The following is a 21,785-nucleotide window of genomic DNA, read 5'->3' as shown; positions in this document are numbered from 1 at the left end:
CATGCTGTGGCAGGGAGAGCCCAAGCCATAGGACTTTGGATCACACCACTGGGAAAGAAAAGCTGTTTTTCCACAGGAGTTATTAAGCTGATAAGAGATAAAAGATGACCATCTCCATCGCCACTTGAGGAAAGCTTCTAAAGTGAAGCCCAAGATAAGAAAGCAGCAATCACTTTCTTCCTGTCATTGGATCACCTGGATCCAGCTGTGACTGGGGCCAAACCCCTGGAGCTTTTCCATTACACTCGCCAATAAATTCCTTTTTGTTTGTTTGTTTGTTTAGGCCAGTTTAAGCTGGATTTCTGCCATTTCCAACCAAAAATATCCCAATGCAAACTATTTGTGCCAAATAGCTAAGATAATTCACTGAAATAAAATAAAAGCATGGTTGATTTTTCCAGGTCTGTGAAAGCAGCCAAATGTCGTCACATTGATTCACATCTGTTTTATTTTGCATGTTACAGCACTATGATTTAATTTTGAAAAGACAGAGAGAATACGACTCACTGATATGCATGAGTCTGTGTTATGATGACTAAGTTTCTACACAAGCATACCTCAGAGATGATGCAGGCTAGCTCCCAGACCACAACCACAAAACGAATTATCACAATAAAGCAAGTCACATGAATTTCTTGGTTTCCCGTCGCCTATAAAAATTATGTTTTTATAACTACACAATACTATAGTTTATTAAGTGCACAATAACATTATGTCTACAAAAACAATGTATAAAACTTAAATAAAAATACGTTGTCGCTAAAAAATACAAACAATCATCTGAACTTTCAGCAAGTCGTAATCACCGATCAACGATCACCGTAACAAGCCTAACAATGAAAAAGTTTGAACTATTGTGAGAATTACCCAAACGTGACAAAGACACGAAGTGAGCAAATGCTATTGGGGAAAAGGCTCCAATAGATCTGCCTGATGCAGGACTGACACAAAGCTTCAATTTGTTTAAAAAAAAAAAAAAAAAAAGCATTATCCACAACGGGCAATGAAGCCAGGCACAGTAAAAGGGGCTGATGGGGGGGGGGGGGGGTGCCTGTTATCTTCACCCCTGCTTGCCTCCTCCTCTCGAGTTGGGCCCTCCCGCCTACTCTGGGATTCCCATCCATCACAGATCCCCCTCCCTCAGAGCAGACCCTTTCCCAAGCCACCCACAGCCTGGCTAACTCCACCCATTCCTACCCTCGAGTCCACGGTGTGTAAAAAAAAATAAATAGAAAAAGCAAAACAAACATCCATATACAAAATCATCCATACACTCACCTGGGCAGAAACAGAAGAAATGAAGAAATGGGAGAAAAGCGTGTCAGATGTTAACAGCGCCTGTCTCTGCTGGTAGATAAGAGCCTATGTCTTCTTTTAAAAAAAATATATATATATATTTCCCAAATTTTCTAGGTACTTCTTTTCTAACAGAAATATATTTTTTTTAATGTTTCCTCTTTTTTTTTTTTTTTTTTTTTTTAGCTTTTTTAAAGTTTTTACATCGATTCCAGTCAGTGAGCATACGGTAATATGAGTTTCAGGCGCACGATACCAGGATTCGGTACCCTCGGACATCAGCATCTCTAACCTGCTGACATCCTTCCCTCCCCTACTGGCAATCATGGTAAGAAGAGAGGCCACGCAGCCCTTCCCCGCTCCTCGCCCACTTCCATTTTCACTCAGCTATTACTCACACCCCTCGAGGGAAACCTCAGACCCCCAGTGCCCGTGTGGGCATCGCACCATGCCAGTGGCTTCTCTCCCCGCTTCAGCCCGGCTGACCTCCTGGGATGTTCCCCCATCCCTTCCCTGGGCTAAGGTTTGAAACTGCAGTGTGAGCCTCAGATTTTCCTCTCCTTTCCTTCCCTGTTCTGTCATCCAACAAATCTCAGTCATATTACAAGTGTACTTCGAACGCTCGGCCCTTCTCTCTCCCATTGCTACTGACCACAGTCTGCCCCTCTGGTGGCCTCACCACCTCCTTCCCTCCCTGTGGCTCCTCCCTTCCCCCGCCTCACACACTGCTCTGCTTTGGCAGTTAGCGCCCTAACACTCAAATAGAATCATCGCATCCCCCACACACACACCTTAAAATCCCTAATGGCTCTTGACTGCATACAGTATCGAATGAAATTACTGACCTGGCGCCGAAGGCCTCTCACAAGCCAATTTCAGCCCCGTGGCCTCATGCCTCATCTCTGCGGAGCATGCCCCAAGGTCTCCAGAACAAACCCACAGGCTCCTTGCAGGGGAGCTGAGGCTCCCTTACACCCATGAGCCTCTTGCCATGCTCTTTCCTCTGCTCCGGGCTGCCATTCTCCCTTTCTCTGCACGAACTCTTATTCATCCCTCAAGACCCAAACTGGCATTAAATTCTGACTATCTCAATAATTAGCACTTATCACACTGTATTTTGGTCCCCAGTAGACACTAGCCTACTTAAGGGCAGAAGTGTCATTTTATCTGTTATTATATCCTGGCTTCTTGCTTACAGAAAATGGGCAAATAAACAGGAAAGAGGAGAGCGGTAGTAAATATCACCAACCTTCCCTACAGAATGGATTTTGTGTTATATTAAGAGGGTAACTACAGTATTTCTCTCTTCTGAAAATAACCATAATTCCCCCCAGCAAAAGACTTATGTCGCCTGTATAATTCGGTGGTGGCTCTCTGTGAAGTTGTGTACTTCTTAGCACCCATTATGTGATTTTGGCCACTTCTTTGGGTTGGGATCAGTCTCTCTAGATTAAAAAGGAAATTTTAGATCTTTATAATAAAGTGTAAACTGTCTTCATTTCTTAGCTGTTCATTCATAGTTAAGACTTACAAATCTGTACCTTCATCTTTAAAAAAAAAAAGAACACGTTTGAATATAGCTTTTGTGCAAGGAAAAATAATATTATGATATTCTTTCAACTTTTTCTAGTTTATTACATTTATTTCTAAAAGGGTCAATTATTAAATAAAATGATATCTTTCTAGGACATAAATTGAGGTATATACAGTTACAGAAAATTTAAAGCTAGAGAATTCGGGATTTCAAAAAGTCATTAAGCAGCGTCTCACATTGTGGAATAGTTAATTTTGTTGACAAGGGCATCATTAAATTCTACTAGAAATTTCCATGCCTCTAAAAGAAAGGAGTCAAGATATCAATCTCTCCCTGAATAGGAATGATGGGACCCCTCGGCAACTATTCACTAAACACCATATTCAAAACACGGTATTAATAACCCCGGGAGACATGCAGAGGAGTAAGATATTTCACTTCCCTCAGTGCCCAAGAGGGACAAGAAGATAAATAACCACAATGCAAGCCCCATCTGATGTCTCATAAGAAAGGGGCAGGGGCTCCTGGGTGGCTCAGTGGGCTAAAGCCTCTGCCTTTGGCTGAGGTCATGATCCCAGGGTCCTGGGATCGAGCCCCACATCGGGCTCTCTGCTTGGCAGGGAGCCTGCTCCCCATCCTCTCTCTCTGCCTGCCTCTCTGCCTACTTGTGATCTCTCTCTGCCAAATAAATAAATTTTTAAAAGTAACAAAGTAAAAAAATAAATAAATAAAAGGGGCAAATGCTCTAAAAGTTCAGAAGAAAAAGACATTCTATCCAGTTGAGAGATCCAAGAAACTCTTCTTGCAAAGAACAAGACAGAAACCCTGAAGAACAACTAGCTTTTTTTTTTTTTTTTTACAAATAGAATTGAGAAAAAGGCCATTCCAGGCAGAGAGAATAGCAAAAACGGAGGCAGAACATGGGAGGTCAGTCTGGGCCCCTGCGCGAGGTCTCAGAGGGCGGGACATCAGCTCACTTCTCATCCTTGGCCTTGCTCACTCCAAATGCAGGCTTCCTTCCAACTCATGCAGAGCCCGTCAGAGAAAAGCTAAAAACATAAATGATCTTCCTGTTCCCAAAGGATTTGGGGCTCAGTCTAGCGGGCAATGGAGAGTAATTTTAAGTTTTTTGAGCAAAGGCCCTACAAGGCCAGGGGAGTGCTGGAGGTAATGAATCTGGCGACCATGTAGAGACATGGAAGGAGGAGGCCTGGAGAGACCCAGATACACAATGAAAGAAACAAGGTAAAGACAATGATGAGCTTGTGGTTGTTACATGCTTTGGTAATAAACTCAGATACTGCAACCAGGAGTTTGAAACAACGAATATTGCTTCTTGGTTACAGAAAGTCCCATAGAAAATACATATTTAACTCCTGGAAAACCTTCCAATGCCATTCTCATCTTCTATGAATTCCTCTTTGTCATAATAATAAATCTGACTCTGTTTTTGATGTTTGACCACTGACAGCTTTCAAGTCCAACCACTCCCCCTTCTGCCTCACAGCCGTGCAAGCTGATTAGGAAGCCTGGGAATTCCTTCCTTTGTGCTGGTGGGAACGATAAAACCAGGCAAACCTCTCCCCATGCATAGGACCCCTCGAGGACGCCCACTCCCAACCTCAGTTAAAACCAAAGCCACTCATGCCTCCGCTTCCTTTACTCAAGATGAATGGGCCAGTTGGGTGCCTGCCCTGCTCCCCCAGAAAGCCTCATTACATGTGAGTGAGAAATCATCTTGCCCTCCTTAGTGTGTGTGTGTGTGTGTGTGTGTGTGTGTGTGTCACACTGTCAGTCTTAACGTCCAAACCAACTAAGCATCGTCTCCCATCGTGGGTGGGTGGGGCAGGGGTCCATCCACTCTCCACAGAGTAAATAGAGAACTACTGCAATGTCCTTACTGTTCTAGATGAGATATGGAAAGATGCAGACATGGGCCATGACGGAAATTCTGGAAGGGCTCCTGAGCTCTCAAAACCTCCCTCTGGGAGACAGCTGCCCTTGATTTAATGTCCCGTGGTATAAATATCAACTCAGTATTGACTACACTGAATGGTCATACATATTCACCCAAATACCTGGTCACCAGATTTAAACCAATCCCATGTGTGTTTGGTACCTGCGTGCCCCAGCCTCTCCCCACTGGCTCACTCTAACACAGTCACAGGAGCTATGTGCTTAATGAATTCTCCCATATCCGCTTGTTTTCAATGAGAAGAAATCTCAGCACAAGTTGGGAAGGAAGCACAATTAAATGTTTCCCTTGGTTAAAGTTCTAACTTACAGTGCTAGGGCTACAGAAAGGCAACATAAATAGTAATGGAATAAATAATAACACAGTGATATTCTTCAAATAGCGCTTTAGTTATAACCTAGATGCTAATCTTGATTTTTGCATAACAGAGAATGTATTCCCGTATCTTTTCAGGCATACCTACACCTATTGAAAGACCACAATCTTTGGGGTAAATACCCAGGAGTGCAATTGCAGGGTCATAGGGAAGTTCTATTTTTAATTTCTTGAGGAATCTCCACACTGTTTTACCCCAAAGATACAGATGTCGTGAAAAGAAGGGCCATCTGTACCCCAATGTTTATAGCAGCAATGGCCACGGTCACCAAACTATGGAAAGAACCAAGATGCCCTTCAACGGACGAATGGATAAGGAAGATGTGGTCCATATACACTATGGAGTATGATGCCTCCATCAGAAAGGATGAATACCCAACTTTTGTAGCAACATGGAGGGGACTGGAAGAGATTATGCTGAGTGAAATAAGCAGAGAGAGTCAATTATCATATGGTTTCACTTATTTGTGGAGCATAACAAATAGCATGGAGGACAAGGGGTGTTAGAGAGGAGAAGGGAGTTGGGGGAAATTGGAAGGGGAGGTGAATCATGAGAGACTATGGACTCTGAAAAACAATCTGAGGGGTTTGAAGTGGCGGTGGGGTAGGAGATTGGGGTACCAGGTGGTGGGTATTATAGAGGGCACGGATTGCATGGAGCACTGGGTGTGGTGAAAAAATAATGAATACTGTTTTTCTGAAAATAAATAAATTGAAAAAATTTTAAAAAAAAGAAAAAAAAAAGAAAGACCACAATCATGAACAACAGTGTCTTCCTCAAAAAAGAGTTTAGAAAATCATAATATTAACTACTTACACATCTTTAGCTGCTCCTGCAGGGCCTAGGGAGGAAAAAAAAGGTTTGCATTATTGTGACAGAATTATAACAAAAATGTGAAACCCAATACCCGTCTAAAATAATCTAAAAGAGACAAGTTGAAAATATGCCTTTTAAAAAGATCATCTCAAAAGAAAGAAAGGAGAAAGTAGGAAAATCACATTAAATCAATTCACACAAAATTACATTCAAATTTTACATTTTGAATTTATTCTGCCCATTTTTAACAATTCCTCTAATTTTTAAGGTGTCGGTTCTGGAAAGGATCACCTCATCCAATCCCTTTATTTTACAGATAAACTGACAGAGTTGGGAAGTATTTTTATTTCAAAGTCACCCGCCTTCTAAGCCGGTGTCCACAGGGCCACAGGGCACTAACCAGGGCACTAACTTGGAAAGCGAAGTTACAAGACAGAATGGAGGTGATATCCTCAGTCAATGAGAAGCCTCAAGGACACCAGCCTAGCTCTAGGGAGCTACCTGCCCGTCTAGCTCTGCTCCTGTTTGCTCCTGAACCCTCCCGCCCCACCCCACCCCCACATTTTGCTTCCCACCCACGTGCCAAAAACACCCTGTCTCTTTCGGACCCCATGCCTAGCAGTCATCACAGATTCTCTGCCACATGTAGTCGGTCCCGTTTCCACGCTTCCTCCTCCCACTAGCCTCATCTGAGCAACACAGCCCTTGGTTCTAACTTTACTAGGCATGTAGTATTTAGTGTCTTTTAACCTCTTAAAACCCCCCTTCCCTCCCTTGTGTCAAATGAGGATAATAAGAGTTAATATACAACAGAGAGAATAAATGGAATGACCACTGGTGAGACAGTTATTGAAAATGGAGCTGGGGGATGCTCCGGTGGCTCCGTCGGTTAAGCCTCTGCCTTCAGCACAGGTCATGATCCCAGGGTCCTGGGATGGAGTCCCCGCGGCGGGCTCCCTGCTCAGTGGGGAACCTGCTTCTCCCTCTCCCTCTGCCTGCCACTCCCCCTGCTTGTGCGCTCTTGCTCTCTGACAAATGAATAAAATCTTTTTTAAAAAATAAAAAAATAAGTGGAGCCGGGAGGACACCGAGGAGGCAAGGCTCGTGCCCATCTTCTGTCCCACATTCTCAGAAGTTTTTTGCTGAACTCAGCTGAAAGCCAAGGCACCTACTTACGTCATAACAGACATAAACAGACTTTCTAACACGAGCGTTACAACCAATCACATGTAGTTTAATATAACTGTATTTAAACGAGAACCAAACACCTTTTCTTCACATCAATTTATGTACGTCTTCTCTTTCCTCTTTAAAAATTCTACACTCCTTTGTCTGTCTCTCCAGAGCATGTTTTCAGCTTCAGTATAGTCTCCTGGATTGCAGTCCACTAAGACCCCAAACGACCACATAAATATAATTTTGCAGCTTGCAGTTTTGTCTTTTGTTACTTGACATGACTGTGAAGATTTGTTTTTTGTTTTTTTTAAAGATGCATGTCAACACTTAGCACAAAGTCTGGTACCTAAAAGTAGCTCACTAAATTGTTATTATTAGCAGTCAAATTAATTAGAAATTAATATCTCAATTTCCGTATCTATGAAATGGGAATTAAAGTAATCTCTGCCTAAGTCACACAGAGGTGAAAATAAAGAAAGATGTGCTACACAGTAAGCAAATAAGCCTATAGGAAAGGTCACTGCCAAAACTGCCACAATTGTACCCTGGTGATATGAACTTAAAATCTGTTAATCCTGTAAATTCAAAGCAGAGGACAAAGATAATGAACAGTATGCCTCAAACAAATTTTTTTTTTCAAACGTTTCCGCCATTCTGTAGGCTGCCTTTTAGGTTTTTTGTTTGTTTGTTTGTTTGTTTGTTTGTTTTGATTAACATATAATGTATTATTTGTTTCAGGGGTGCAGGTCTGTGAATTATCAGGCTTACACACTGCATAGCACTCACCATAGTACATACCCTCCCCAATGTCCATAAAGCAGGCACCCTCTCTCTACCCCCACACTCCCCAGCAACCCTCGGTTTGTTTCCTGAGTATCTTATGGTTTATCTCCCTCCCTGGTCCCATCTTGTTTCATTTTCCCCTCCCTTCCCCCCACGAACCCCTGCTCTGCCTTTCAAATTCCTCATGTCTGAGAGATCATATGATAATTGTCTTCCTCTGATTGACTTTTTTCGCTCAGCATAATACCCTCTAGGTCCATCCATGTCATAGCAAAGAGCAGGATTTCACCCTCAGACAAATTCTTGTAAGGCTCTGACCAAACCTTAACTTCATAATGAACCTCATTCCTTTTTTTAAGGAAAGATTAACATTTCTAGGTCACAACAATCATTAAAATTGTATAAACAAAAACAAAACTGTTTTTGGGTGCCTAGATGGCACAGCCAGTTGAATGTCCGACTCTTGGTTTCAGCTCAGGTCGTCGTGATCTCAGGGTCCTGGGATCGAGGCCGACATCGGGCTCTGTGCTCAGCATGGAGTCTGTTTGAGATTGCCCCTCCCACTCACGCTGTCTGTCTCTCTCTCTCTCTCAATTAAATAAATAACTTCTTTGGAATCTGAGATCATAAAACAAAACAAAATCCTAAAATTAAAAAAAAAATCTTAAGAACAGAGGAGTGTTTTAATAGGAAAAAATAAGCAAAGGATGGGTGCCCCCGAAAATCCATGCAAGTGAATGTTTTATTCCAGAGTCAAAAAAAAGCATGGGAATCTGGTAGAAAGTCTAGAAAGAAAGTACTATCCTGATTTCCGTATTTTCATGTTCATGGAAAAGTACAAAGAACATTTCGGGGTTTTGTCATAGACAAGAGATGGGAGAACCAGAGGGGTCAGAAACTTTGATTCTGCAAAGTCCTACAGAGAGAAGAAAGCAGAGACCACAATGGGACTCTGAGTCCTCTGCAGAGGGGAAGGGCCACCGAATAGAATCCACAGAGAGAGCAGAGGAGACAGAAGCCATCCCACTCCATCTCAGGGAGGGCCCCAGAGTGGCAGGGAATGGGAAGCCAAAGACACACACAAAGTCCTTGCTCAGATCATTCATTCAAAGGTCACAAAATCACTGCTTCGGTTTCTAATACTGGGCACATAAAGGCAGCTGAGAAGACAACGCAAGGGTAATGTGCATGTAACTAGTTTCAAAACAGCAACATGTTGTCTAATGAGCGCTGATTTTAATCAGCCACCAGGAACCCTCCATCCACTTCAAATGATTGCTCCGGGTGCCAGGCACCCTCAGAGCCTCTTCCCTGCTGGGATCACCATGCAGCATCCCAGCGGGAACCCTGGCAGATGCCTGGGGTTACCTTCCAATAGGAAGTCTGCACACCATTACTTCTGTTCTCAAACGTCCTTCATTTAAAGAGCACCGTCTACTTAATACGTGCAATGGTGGGGTGGGCAAAGATATCGGAAACACTACATCAGGTATGCCGGTCTTGTAATATGTATGTAATATGTTGTAATATGTATGTAATATATGTTGTAATATCCATTTTTTTTAAAGGACAGAAATGTGCATCTTAGAAGGAAGGTAGCATGGTATCATTAAGGATAAGCTTATAATCAGGATAGGTAGAACATGACTCCCCAAAATACAACTTATCAGAGTAGGGGGAAAAAAAAGTGCAACTGTTGGAAACCCTTGGCAAAACTATCGGAATATGTAGGTATACAAAATGTAAAACAGCTTTTTGTTCTGCAAAAGTATAAAATCATAAAATCAATAAATAGAAGAAAAATCACATTACCTTCACTACAACCTTGTAATCACACTTCACCTATAAATTGATTAACCAGATGGAGATCTCTAGAGAATTCATGCAAAAAAAAAAACAAAAACAAAAAACAAAAACACTTTATCTCGAACAATTCAGAGCAGCAAAATCCCATTTGCTTTAAGTTGTGTTTATGGTTTACGTGACTTAGCCTTTGCTAAACATTTATTTATAATGTCATCTAATTCTTTCCAGGCCCCTGGGATAGAGTATTGATTCCTGATATCACCACTTCATTTCCTGCCAAAATGACTCTTTACTGTTTAAATGTAGCCTTGATGTATTCACATAATGGCTCAGAAGAAGCAGAGATGGGGGAAAAGCAATAATGCTTCTTACAGAATGAAAGCACCACAAAGTACATAAGACTAACGATTGGATGACTAGTTTCCAAAACCGTATAAAGGAGGATAATTTTAAATAACATGCTAAAAAAGAGAAGGGGGAAGGCTTGTTCTCAGAAAAGTATTATATGCAGTTTCAGTGACCAAAAAAAAAAAAAAAAAGGAATTATAAATGGCTAGGGTCTGTAAGGAAGAACATTTCCTTCTGAAGGTAGGAAACAGTTAAACATTGTTGGCTGTTCAGAAGGAAACCAAGACTGTGTAGACCTTCAACTTTACACACTTCAGAAGATTTTAATATTTTGTTTATGAGTCTCAAAGTCAAAAGTCTCCGTCACTTAAAAAGGCACAGCAAACCCAATTATTCAAATATTCAAAAACCTCAATCTGATACTGTGAGGCTATAGAGAGAGATTTGGGCTTTGCCCCCTCTCTCTGTCACAAAACATCTAAAATCTTTGGAATTCCCTGAGTGATAAGGGTAATAGGAGCCTCTTCCATTCCAGTGAAAAGACTCCTAACGGGACCCAGGATAGCTTCAGGATGGGGCACTGGTCACCAGAAAAGCCAAGTGTTGTTAGAAGCTTGGTACTGCTGTCCCTGTCCCTGTCCGCAGGGAAGGGAGAGAGGCTGGAGATTGAGTTAACCCCCAATTGCCAGTGATTCCACCAACAGACCCATGTAATGAACCCTGCATAAAAAGCCCTAAACAATGAGGCTCTGAGAGCTTCTGAGCTGGTGACCACATCCATGCGGCAGGAGGGTGACACACCCCAACTACATGGGGACAGAGATTCCTACGCTCGGGACCCTTCCAGACATCACTCTATGTCCATCTGGCTGTTCATGTGTGTCCTTTACAAATAAACTGGTGAATTTAAATCCAAAAGTAAAGTGCCTTCCTGAATTCTGAGCCATTCTAGCAAATCATCCAATCTGAGAAAGGGTGCTGTGGGAACCCCCAGATTTGTTGCCAAGTTGGATATAAGTGGGAGTCATCTGGGGACCCAGTGCTCGCGACCGGTGTCAGAGGTGAGGCCACCTTGCGCAACCTTGTCCTTAAGCCTCCAGGTAGTGCCAGAAGTGAAGCAGATTGTGCGACTCCCAGCGGGTGTCAGAGAATCGGAAAGTTGGATTGTATCAGGAGGGAAAAAACCTCGCAGATAGTCTCCATATTTTTTAACGTGTTTTATGAAAATGTGGTGCCCTGAGAAGTCACTGAGCCTCCAAAAAACCTTGACGTGCTCTGTGAATCACACACCAAGACGGGATTGCACAGCACTTGCTTCAGCAAATCATTCTGCACCCCGGGTATAGCCTGTAAGCTGTATTTCCAAATTTTCTAATTACCTCCCACTCCCAAAGAACTACGGGAAAACCTGTGGTAGTTTCATACAGCTGCTGTAAGAAATCCCCGACGACTAGGTGGCTTCAAACAAGAGAAGCCGATGCTCTCCGCCTTCTGGAGGACAGATGCATAAAAACAAAGGGTCCGCAGGTCCAAACTGCCACACACCCTTAGCATCCCTGGCTGTGAGCCTTGGTTCCTTGGCAGTCTCTGGCCCATGGCCACAAGGTGCACACTGTTGCTCCACCCATGTCCCCCCCGCCCCCACCGCTGTCTCTCTGTGTAAGGACACTTACCAGTGGACTTAGGGCCCACCCAGATTATCTCAAAATCCTTAATTATATCTGCAAAGACCCTTTTTCCAAACAAGATAAGATTCCGCACATTCCAAGGAGGAGGACGGAAAGTTCTGTTTCGAGGCCGCCGTTCAGCCGCTAAACCTTCTTATCCCGGTCCCCGCCCCCCATCCCTCCAAAAATTAGAATTATCTTTTGAAAAGAAATTTATAGAAAAATTAACATGGGGGAGGCATTAAATTTAATGTAACATATCCTACATCCCACAAACATAGGCAAACCTATATTCCTAGTGCACGATAAAGCCAACCAGTTTCAAAACACTACATGGGGGGGGGGGGCCTGGGTGGCTCAGTGGGTTGGGGCCTCTGTCTTCAGCTCAGGTCATGGCTCCAGGGTCCTGGGATCGAGCCCCATCGGGCTCTCTGCTCAGCAGGGAGCCTGCTTCCCTTCCTCTCTCTCTGCCTACTTGTGATCTCTGTCAAATAAACAAATAAAATCTTTAAAAAAAAAAAAAAAAAACACTACACAGGGTCAGTAGTTTTAGGTGGATAGCGAGAACATCTTGGCTTCTATAGAAGATGTCTCTTTGCCATCTAATTGTTCTTACAAAGTAAGAAGAGTGAGCTGTAGTGCCCAGTAGGTTTTCAGCACTGTTCCGATCTGTACATTTACCATTTCAAGTTTCCTCCCACATGCCAAGGTCTAACATAAAGAAAAGATATCTATTTCTTAAAAGAAAGGACACATCCGTTTCTACACTTGAAAAAACTAGCCTTCTGACGCCTTTCTTCATCATGGTCCTGTTGCACTATATTGAATTTATGTAATAGACTGGAAATAGTCACAAGTAAATGAATTGCTAAGTTACATATTAAATTGTATTTCTATCTTCCGACTGAGTGGTGATAATTTAAACACATGCGTCAAAAGATAAAATTATGTACACGGAGAGTTTCTAAAAAGCACTAAAGATTTTCAGATCACTCTTCTCTTGGCATAAATGATCAGAAACATAAATGATTGTGGCTCTTGTGGGAAATAATAAAAATATGCAGGAATGTCCTACTCTATTTGTTTTGTAAAAGAAAAGAAAAGGCCCTTTGAGAACTGTATAAACTTAACTACAGAACAATAAACAAAATTCTCTTTAATTTTGACAGCTCATGATGTCTCCTCTGACCCATAATAGTTCCAAAACGATGTCATAGTCTCACTTTGGCCAAAAGAAGTACAACAACAGCTCTTAGTTCACCCAAAGCAAAGTTATTTTTCAAGAAGCCAACAAAAGAACTAGATTTGTAAGTCATTCTTTTCAATAAAGGAGAAAAAAATTCAGGTCAATGTGTCCTAGAAATATACAATTCTGTTCATGAATATGGAAGCTCTTGCAGAAAAATCTCTTCATTTGCAGGTTGTTCTTACTGAACAGCTACACTTCAGAGAGCTAAAAATTAATAAATAAAGACAGCCACAGAAGGACGGGCATAAGGTAAAGCAGTGACATCTGGCTGCTATATTATAATTCCAGCCACGTCTAATACTCAGCGGTAAGTGGTTTGTGGCTGAACTGAATACCTCATTGAGGTCACCTTCGTGACCCCTGCACAAGGTCACTTCTGGGGAGCTGGGACACATGAACGTCCTGATTCTGTCTCACCAGTGAAAAGTGCCTGGACAGAGGTTTTCCACATCTCCAGTTATTCACAGTCACTTCCAATGTGGAACCCCCAAGAGTGTACTGATCACTTGCCTCTTCCTACCTTCCCTTTAGAGGCAGCAGAATCTTCCAGTTAACGAAGCATTAGTTTGGGTTCATGTTTATTTCACCCTCCCATGCAGCCCATCCTAAGCCTGGCTGTCCCAGGGGTCTCTGGCATCAATGCTTCCAGGCCCTTCTTACTGCCCTGACTCCAGACAGCCACTGCTATAAGCCCACTCTTTCCTTTTACACTAGTTACAAAAGTCTTCCCCTATATTTACAATAAACAGCATAGTGAGTACTCACAAAATAGACAAGGCACTGTTCTAAGCACTTTACTTACATAAATTCATTTTATGTTGGAGTCAATTCTATTCTTACTCCCCTGTTACAGTTGAGAAAACCAACATATAGTTCAAGTTGAGTTACCCAAGGTCACACAGCTAATAAATGATAAAAGCAGGATTCAAACTTGGGCCTTTTGGTACCAGAACCCACCCTCAACTCTGAGGCTTGGCTTCCTGCCTGTCTGTCCACCTCACCCTCCATTCTACCCACTCTTCCTTCCCAACACCCTATAACCAACATGAACCACTAAAGCCAGCCAGGCCAGATCTACTGCCCTGAAATAAACAGAGCCTATTTCTGTCCCTGTGATTTCACACAACACTAAGAATGTCCTTCCTTCCATTACCTGCTTATCTGAACAGTTACCTATTCTTCAGGAACAAATCAAGTGTCGCTTCTTCCAAGCAGTGTGCCCTGACTGCTTGAAGTTTTATTTTATTCTCTCCATTGCTATATCAATGACACAATTTAGGACTTCATTTTGCATCTTTGTTTCCCCAGTATGTTCATTCATTTGAACAACAACAACAACAACAAAAAATTGTTTGCAAGCCAGAAATTCCATTGAAAGTTTGGATCCTAGTCTAGAGGCTGAGGGTACAGCTGGGAATAAGATGCGGGAGGCTCTAATGAGGCATCTGGAGGAAAGGAACAGAAGAGGCGAAAAATAAATAAACAAAATCAGCTCTCCAGCAAAGACAGTTTCAGACAGAGAAAACAACAGGAGTCAGTTCAGCACAGTTCGGGGAACTGAAAGGATGGTGGGGTTGGGGTCTGGGGGCAGTGGCAGGGAAGCAGCAGGAGACACACGTGCCTCCTAGGATGCTATCAACAAAATTTTATACTATGTCCTCGGCTCATGCTAAGCACAGTGGCAACATTTCGGTCCTACAAAACCATTTATAGATGTAAATTAAGGCTGGACCACAGAGCTACAGCAAAAGAAGGGAATGCAATTATCTACCTAATTGAAGATGAAAAGAAAACTAATCTAAATAATTGGACCCAAAAGGATTGTACTAACTCCCTGGGTACACTGACAAAATAGGATAAATAATTATTAAAATCCTCCTCTTCAGACTACTGTTATATAAATAGCAGAAAGAACCATTACAGAAACATTCTGATAATAAACCGCCATGGAGTTATGATCAGACAGTTGCCAGTTACATATCCCTGCTAGAAAAACTACAACTAAAAAATTCAGTTAGCTATCATGAGTAGAACAGTTCTGAAGTAAGTCTTCTGCTGCAAAGAATGTCTACAGCCTTAGCCTGCACTGATAGAGGCTATTGTAGATATTGGGAACCATCCAAACTTTTTAAGGGATCTTCTGATTTACCTGAAAAGAGATCATCTGGCTTACATTACAGACTTGCTTACCCATCTGTATGGATGAGGTATAAAAGGGAATGGCTGACCTGTTCAGATCATTAGCTCAAACACAGGGCTGCTCATTTCTCTGCCTAGGTAAAAACTATGTTCAAGGAAAAACCAGGGGACAGAGAATCTGATTGTTGAGAGAGAGCGGGGGGGGGGGGGGGGCCGCTGGAGAGCAGAGAGAAATAGATTAAGAACTCCCTGCGATACAGAAAATGGAACACTTTTACATTGGGTATTTAAGCCAGATGTTTCTCTATAGTGGAGGGGCCAGAATCTATTCAGGACAAACATACTGAATCTTCACTGAGTGGAAAATATAAGAAATCCTCCCACTACAGTTCTAGGTTGGGGAAATCAAATTCCTAGGTTGCAAGAGTGCTCTTATTAAAACAAGAAAATGGAGAGAGCTCTCATGCAATGGAAATTGTTCTCAAGACCTCATCTGGACCTACAGCTCCACTCGTCCCCGAAGCCTCCTTTGATTGAACAATGTTATTCACTATGTCCCGGGCGCTTGCGTATTCTGTCATACTTTGCCTTGCCGCTGTTCTCCAATGGCTAATCTTCCTACCTAGACTATCGGCTTCTCAAGAGCATGAAAATTTGTTTTCATTCAACCACCCACTGGTGGCTGCCCACGGCTTGCCTTACAAGTTCTTAGCAAAGTGCCATTCTCTGCAGGGAGAGGTCGACTGGGTGTAAGCTTACAGTTAGAAATCTTCAGGAGAAATCTAACCAGAATTATCTAGGGTCTGGGTGATCTGGGGCTGATTTCTTATGACTGTTGGATCATTTTACGGCAGATCAGTTTCTCCACCTATTGGACATACAGAATTAAATTTACTCAAGCACACTACTAAATATCCGTTTGTCATATTAACCAATTTCTCTAGACGAAAGCCAAGAAAGGCAGTTGTTCAGATGGCTCAGGGAGAGGGCAAACAATGATCTCATGTTGCCTGAATTTCTTACAGAGTAAAACAGGGCTTATAACAGAGATTTCAGGTTTAAGGGTCATATTATAATGTCCTGATGCACCCTTTGGAAGTAGATATGCCATGGTCTTGTAGAGAAATGATCAGGGAAAGCCATTTCACCTTCAACATGGTACTATTCCACTACTCTATAATAATTACAGTTTACACAGCGCTTTCCCTCTGTAACTCAGAAATGTGAAACGAAATGCTCCTAGCAACAAGCCCAGAACTGAAGTCAAGGCTTGAGCCTCACTCTCCGGGCTCCAAGTTCAGCGCTCTTCCCACCTTCTTTTTGTATTTTGTTATTCATATATCTATGGCTGGCTGGATGGATGGACTGACTGATTGCTGAAAAGCTTGAGTGTAACTATTGAATTGTATGATCCTGGGAAATTTCGGAAGTTGGGCATTGTAAATACCTGGAGAACAGGAACAACATCTATTTTTTTTTAAGATTTTTAATTTATTTATGGTCGGGGGAGCAGGGGTAGGAGCAGAGGGAGAGGGACAAGCAGACCCCACAATGAGCATGGAGCCTGACACCAGGCTCCAGCCCAGGACCCTGAGATCATGACCTGAGCAGAAACCAACAGTCAGATGCTTAACCCACTGAGTCACCCAGGCACCCTGTGACAACATCTATTTAATGCATTTATTTCATGCTGCTTGGGTTCAGGACCACACGATTGCAACTTGGTCAACAGCATATTTCATGCTGATGTCAACATTCACAACTGAAAAATATTCAAATACCTTTGCCTTGTGGCTTACTTTTCTTCATTTTACATATTTCCTTTCTGAAACTAAAGTCCTACCACGAGCTGACAGAAAAATTTCCAAATAACAATGACCACATCCCACAGCTGGCCAGCTGGACTCTAGTAGGGCGTGTTTAGGGAATGACCAGGGCAGATCCTTCAACGAGGTGATGTGATAAGTCCGCCACTCATCACGTTCCCTCCTTAATGTTTCACAGTCTGCCCTCTCTATCTGCCATTTCCCTGAACAAAACACAATTTTTAGCCAAGAGCAAGCTAGAGGACATAACAACACGCTCTTCTGTGAACTGTCCTTCATAAACAGGCTGCCCAACAAGAAGGCATGCATTTGGAGTAATTTTTTTCAACGCAACTGTGTAGGGTATAAGGGATGTGCATTTTAAGAGGAAAAAAAAAAAAGATCAACCAAATATCTGTAAGGAGAATCCAATTTTCCCATTTTCTTTTTCTCCCCCTTTTTTTTTTAAGATTTTATTTATTTATTTATTTGACAGACAGAGATCACAAGTAGGCAGAGAAGCAGGCAGAGAGAGAGAGGAGGAAGCAGGCTCCCCCTGCTGAGCAAAGAGCCCCATGTGGGGCTGGATCCCAGGACCCTGGGATCATGACCAGAGCCGAAGGCAGAGGCTTTAACCCACTGAGCCACCCAAGAGCCCCTGATTTTCTCATTTTCTGATAGTACCATTTCCAAATTACCTTATCATCACTGATTTAGCAACAGTGCCCCCCTCCATCCCCAGATCTGACAAGCAGTTCATTAATAAATAAAAATGTAAATGAACTAACCTAGCTCCACTTGAAAGGAAATGTTACAAATCCTTCCCATGATTTTTTTTTAAATATGGATAACTGTTCTTAGCCTTTTTTTAAAAAAAGGTTTTTATTTATTTATTTGATAGACAGAGATCACAAGTAGGCAGAGAGGCAGGCAGAGAGAGAGGGGGAAGCAGGCTCCCTGCTGCCTGATGTGGGGCTTGATCCCAGGACCCTGAATCATGACCTGAGCCGAAAACAGAGACTTTAACCCACTAAGCCACCCGGGGAACCCCTGTTCTTAGCCTTTTTAAAGAGAGGGTACCCATTGCAGTGGATGGTGTAGGACCCCAGTGTCTGTTAGATTGAGAAACACGAGGTCTGGTGTAGGTTTCCATGCAGAGCTTTCTGGCTGCTCTCAGAATCTCGTTTGCCCTTGTTGGCATAAGACACCAACCACGATAACCAACATATCTCACTGTTAAGTGAACAGAAAGGATTTCTTCTCTAGTGGCTCTCTGCATATATCAAGGAGGAGAATTTCATTCAAGATGGTAAAGATTAGGGGCGCCTGGGTGACTCAGTGGGTTAAAGCCTCTGCCTTCGGCTCAGGTCATGATCTCAGGGTCCTGGGATCAAGCCCTGCATCAAGCCCGCATCAAGCCCCCAATCAAGCCCCACATTGGGCTCTCTGCTCAGTAGGGAGCCTGCTTCCTCCCCCTCTCTCTGCCTGCCTCTCTGCCTACTTGTGATCTCGGTCTGTCAAATAAATAAATAAAATCTTTAAAAAAAAAAAGATAATAAAGATTATCTGTAAGAGATCAACTTTTTGGTGAATCATCACCTGGGTTCATTCACAGCTCTAGGACCAGAACCCCACATATTTTAGTGTCTTCTCAGGAAAAGCAAAATATTCTGTGTGGTTACAGACAAAGAGGAAAAAGAAACTTGGCGGATTCACAGACCACAGAGCAGATTTCCACATCTGACCCCACTAAGTAAACGTCGAAATAAACTTTAAAATAAATAAACGAATAAGGCTTGAATGTTAAGCTCCGTCTTCCACAGATGTCTGGGTTAAGGGAAGTGACAGGTCCAAGGTCACGAAGACTGAGAGGGCACCCATGCCAGTCTGCTAGGAAATACTGCAGCAAGAGACTGCTGTTTGCCTTTGCTGGGGTTTGGGGGGGTGGGGGTGGGAATAGGACGCCGCATCTGATTGATCTCAGTTGGAGGCGATGGGAGTTCTTTACCCGAAAGGATACTAACAGAGGCCAGCAGATCCTACTCAAAACTGATCCTGATTCTTAAATCAGGAGACACGAGCTGGGTTAAGAGAGAAGGCTGAGTTTTGGAGTAAGTCACTTAACACAAAGCCTGGCCGACTGGGGGATAGGAGATCTAGCCCGCCAATCAACAAAATGAAGTGGTGTAAAAGAAGTTCTAGTCTATTTTTCTAATGAAAAACATGTGAACAGATCACTGCTGATATAACTCTGTCACACTTATCTAAAACATCCTTAATACTGCAGCTTCTCAGAGGAAATCCTACACGCAGCCCAGCCGCTCTCAGGCATCAGGACAGACTCAGATGAATTTGGAGCCCGGCTCGCAGTTCCTCCCAACCCCACTGGCACAACCACCACCACCACCACAACCACGGCCGCCACCACCAAAAAAGTCCTGAAATGCTCTGCCGCACTTTCCTGTTGCAGCGTCAGGGTTCCGAGGGCCTGGCGCCGAGGTCTGCGGGGCGATCGTGGGAGGGGAGGGAGCGCATGCGGGCCACTGCCGGGAATCCTCTCCCCACCCGCCCCCGTGAGGGCACCGGGCGCCCCGCCGCAGGGGAGCCCCGCCGCAGGGGAGCCCCGCCGCGCGTCCTCCCCGCGCACCCTCCGCAGGATCGCCCTGCAGGCTCCCCTCGTCCAGGCGTGACCGCCCCCGCGCGGGGGAAATGCCCCGCTGCGGGTCCCTCCAAAAGCGGGCAGTCTGGCCCACCCACCCACCCCCGTCCCGAAAATGGGGACGGGGAGACGGGGTTGCGCGCCCTCCCTCCCCGGGTCCCCGCCGGCTCTCCGGGCCTCTTCCGCAGCTGCGGCCCGCCCGGCAGACCTCCCCGCCGCCCCCGAGTCCCCGGCCCGCGCCCCAGCTCACCTCGGCCGGCGCCCGCACTGGTGGCGGTGGAGTTCCCGCAGCCCATCGCGCTGCTGGCCCGGGAAGCCGCGCTCCGGAGCCGGCTGCCGCTGGTCCTGGGGGCGGAGACGGAGGCGGAGGGCGGCGCGCCCCGAACCGGAGGCCGGCGGGGGCGCGCGGGGCCGGGGGCGGGGTGGGGGGCGGTGCGCGGGGCCTCCCCTTTCCAGCCGCCGGGGGGTGTGGGCCAGGGCGCGGCGGGCGGGCGCGGACCGGGACGGAAACCGCCCGGCACCCCTCTTGCTAGCTGCGGTCGGGGTCCCCCCCGGACCCACCCGTCACCTCGGCAACCGCGGCGACGCCCAATCCCCGGCCTCCTTCGGGCTCTCCGGCCGGGCATTGGTCGTCGTGAAGAGGGGGCGGGAGTTTGAAGTGGGTTTGGGGGCGAGGGCGAGGTTGGGGGCGTGGCCGGCGCGGGCAGGGGGCGAGGCGGAGGTCTGGGGATACCCACCTACCCACCGCCAGGCCCTCTTTGCCTTTTCTTCGCCGCTTCCCCTCCCTGCTTCAGGATGTGGGCAGGTGTGGAGGGAGCGGAAACACCTCTTTTGCATATGGGCGCCCAGTAAGTGTTATCGAATGATATTCAGATCTGAAGTCAACCCCAAAATCCGTTCCTTCTTTAACAGAAAGCTAATGCAGCTCTGTTCCCCGATACACTTTGCTAGGAAAGAGCATGAAGTCTTCCCTAGGTCGGTCATACTAGCCTACCCCATTTTAATTGCATTTGCTGCAATTTCAATAGCCTGCAGGACCTTCGCTCATTTAGAGACGGAACTGTGAATTCACTTGGCACCTTTCAAACTAACACTTTGGCAGCTGTTACTGCGGTCAGACTCTGAGTTATAGCCCCTGCTCTGCCCCTAACAATTGCGTGACCTCAGTAAAGTTCCTTAACCCGTTAGTGTATCCGTTGTTTTACCTGCAAGATGGCAGTAATAATGTGTAAGCCTGATGATTCACAGATCTGTACCCCTGGGGCAAATAATACATTATATGTTCATAAAGATAATTAATTTTTTTAAATGGCAGTAATAACTCGGGCACATGGAAACACCTAACACAGTGCCTGATCCCAAATAAATGCTAGCTATTCTTGTTCTTAAGTCCTGTTAGAACTGAACATAATTCCCTGAAGGTAAGGACTATCTGATTTATCCTAGCGTCCTCCTGGCTCATAGTACAGACTCAGTAAGTGTTTTGTGAGATGAATACAAGCCAGGAATTAAATCTCCATTTTAAATCCATTTAATATTTATAGAGAGCCTAGCCTGTGCCAAGTCCTTTGTTAAAATTAAGTTCCAGTGATACAAACATGTAGGAGCCAGTCTAACCAGGCAGACGGATTATAAACAAATTAATTACAGTATAGCAGGGATGCTAACAAAGGAATACAGGGTGCTCCAGGAGCCCAGAGGATGCTGGGATCCCAGTTAAAAGACTTTTCTAAAACAAAACAGTCGTATTTGGAGAAAACCTTGACTTGAACCGAGTCCCTGGTGAACTGTTGATCATGACCTTTGAGGCAATGGAGAGCACGGGGTAATCTCATTCAGGATACACCATCCCTCCTTTGAAAATTAGACATATCTGGGCATGTCCTGAGATAAGAATTAGTTCTTGGGCAAATAAGGGTATTTCCGAGTTGACTTCTAGAAGTCCTGATTCTCTATCTTGGCCTCCACCATCTTTGCTCAGTGGTTCCCTTCTTACAAACCCAGCATTGGAGGTGGGGGTGGGGGTTAAGGGGAGTAAGAGAGGAAGACTATCAAGTAACCAAACAAAATACTCTTGCTTACTTCTGGGCTGACACTGGACTCCAGCCGTAGGAGACTCGGAGGAAAAAGAAAAACAGACCCTGACATCCAGTCAG

At 44.4% G+C, this 21,785-nt stretch overlaps 1 protein-coding gene across 1 annotated transcript in view; it reads right to left on the bottom strand.

The window, feature by feature from the left end:
• The window catches only part of C8H12orf75 (chromosome 8 C12orf75 homolog), a 37,384-nt gene extending 17,006 nt beyond the window's left edge, over window positions 1-20,378 (bottom strand). The window contains exons 1-2 of the mRNA XM_059186742.1: window positions 19,880-20,378; window positions 5,998-6,022 (exon numbers count right to left, since the gene is read on the bottom strand). Coding sequence (XP_059042725.1) covers window positions 5,998-6,022; window positions 19,880-20,255 — 401 coding nt within the window. The 5' untranslated portion in view covers window positions 20,256-20,378. The remainder of the gene's footprint in view (window positions 1-5,997; window positions 6,023-19,879) is intronic.
• Between the last annotated feature and the right edge of the window lie 1,407 nt (window positions 20,379-21,785).

The sequence above is a fragment of the Mustela lutreola genome, chromosome 8 (assembly GCF_030435805.1).
Source record: "Mustela lutreola isolate mMusLut2 chromosome 8, mMusLut2.pri, whole genome shotgun sequence".
Classification (NCBI taxonomy): domain Eukaryota; kingdom Metazoa; phylum Chordata; class Mammalia; order Carnivora; family Mustelidae; genus Mustela; species Mustela lutreola.
This window is presented reverse-complemented; position numbering and strand designations above follow the sequence as displayed.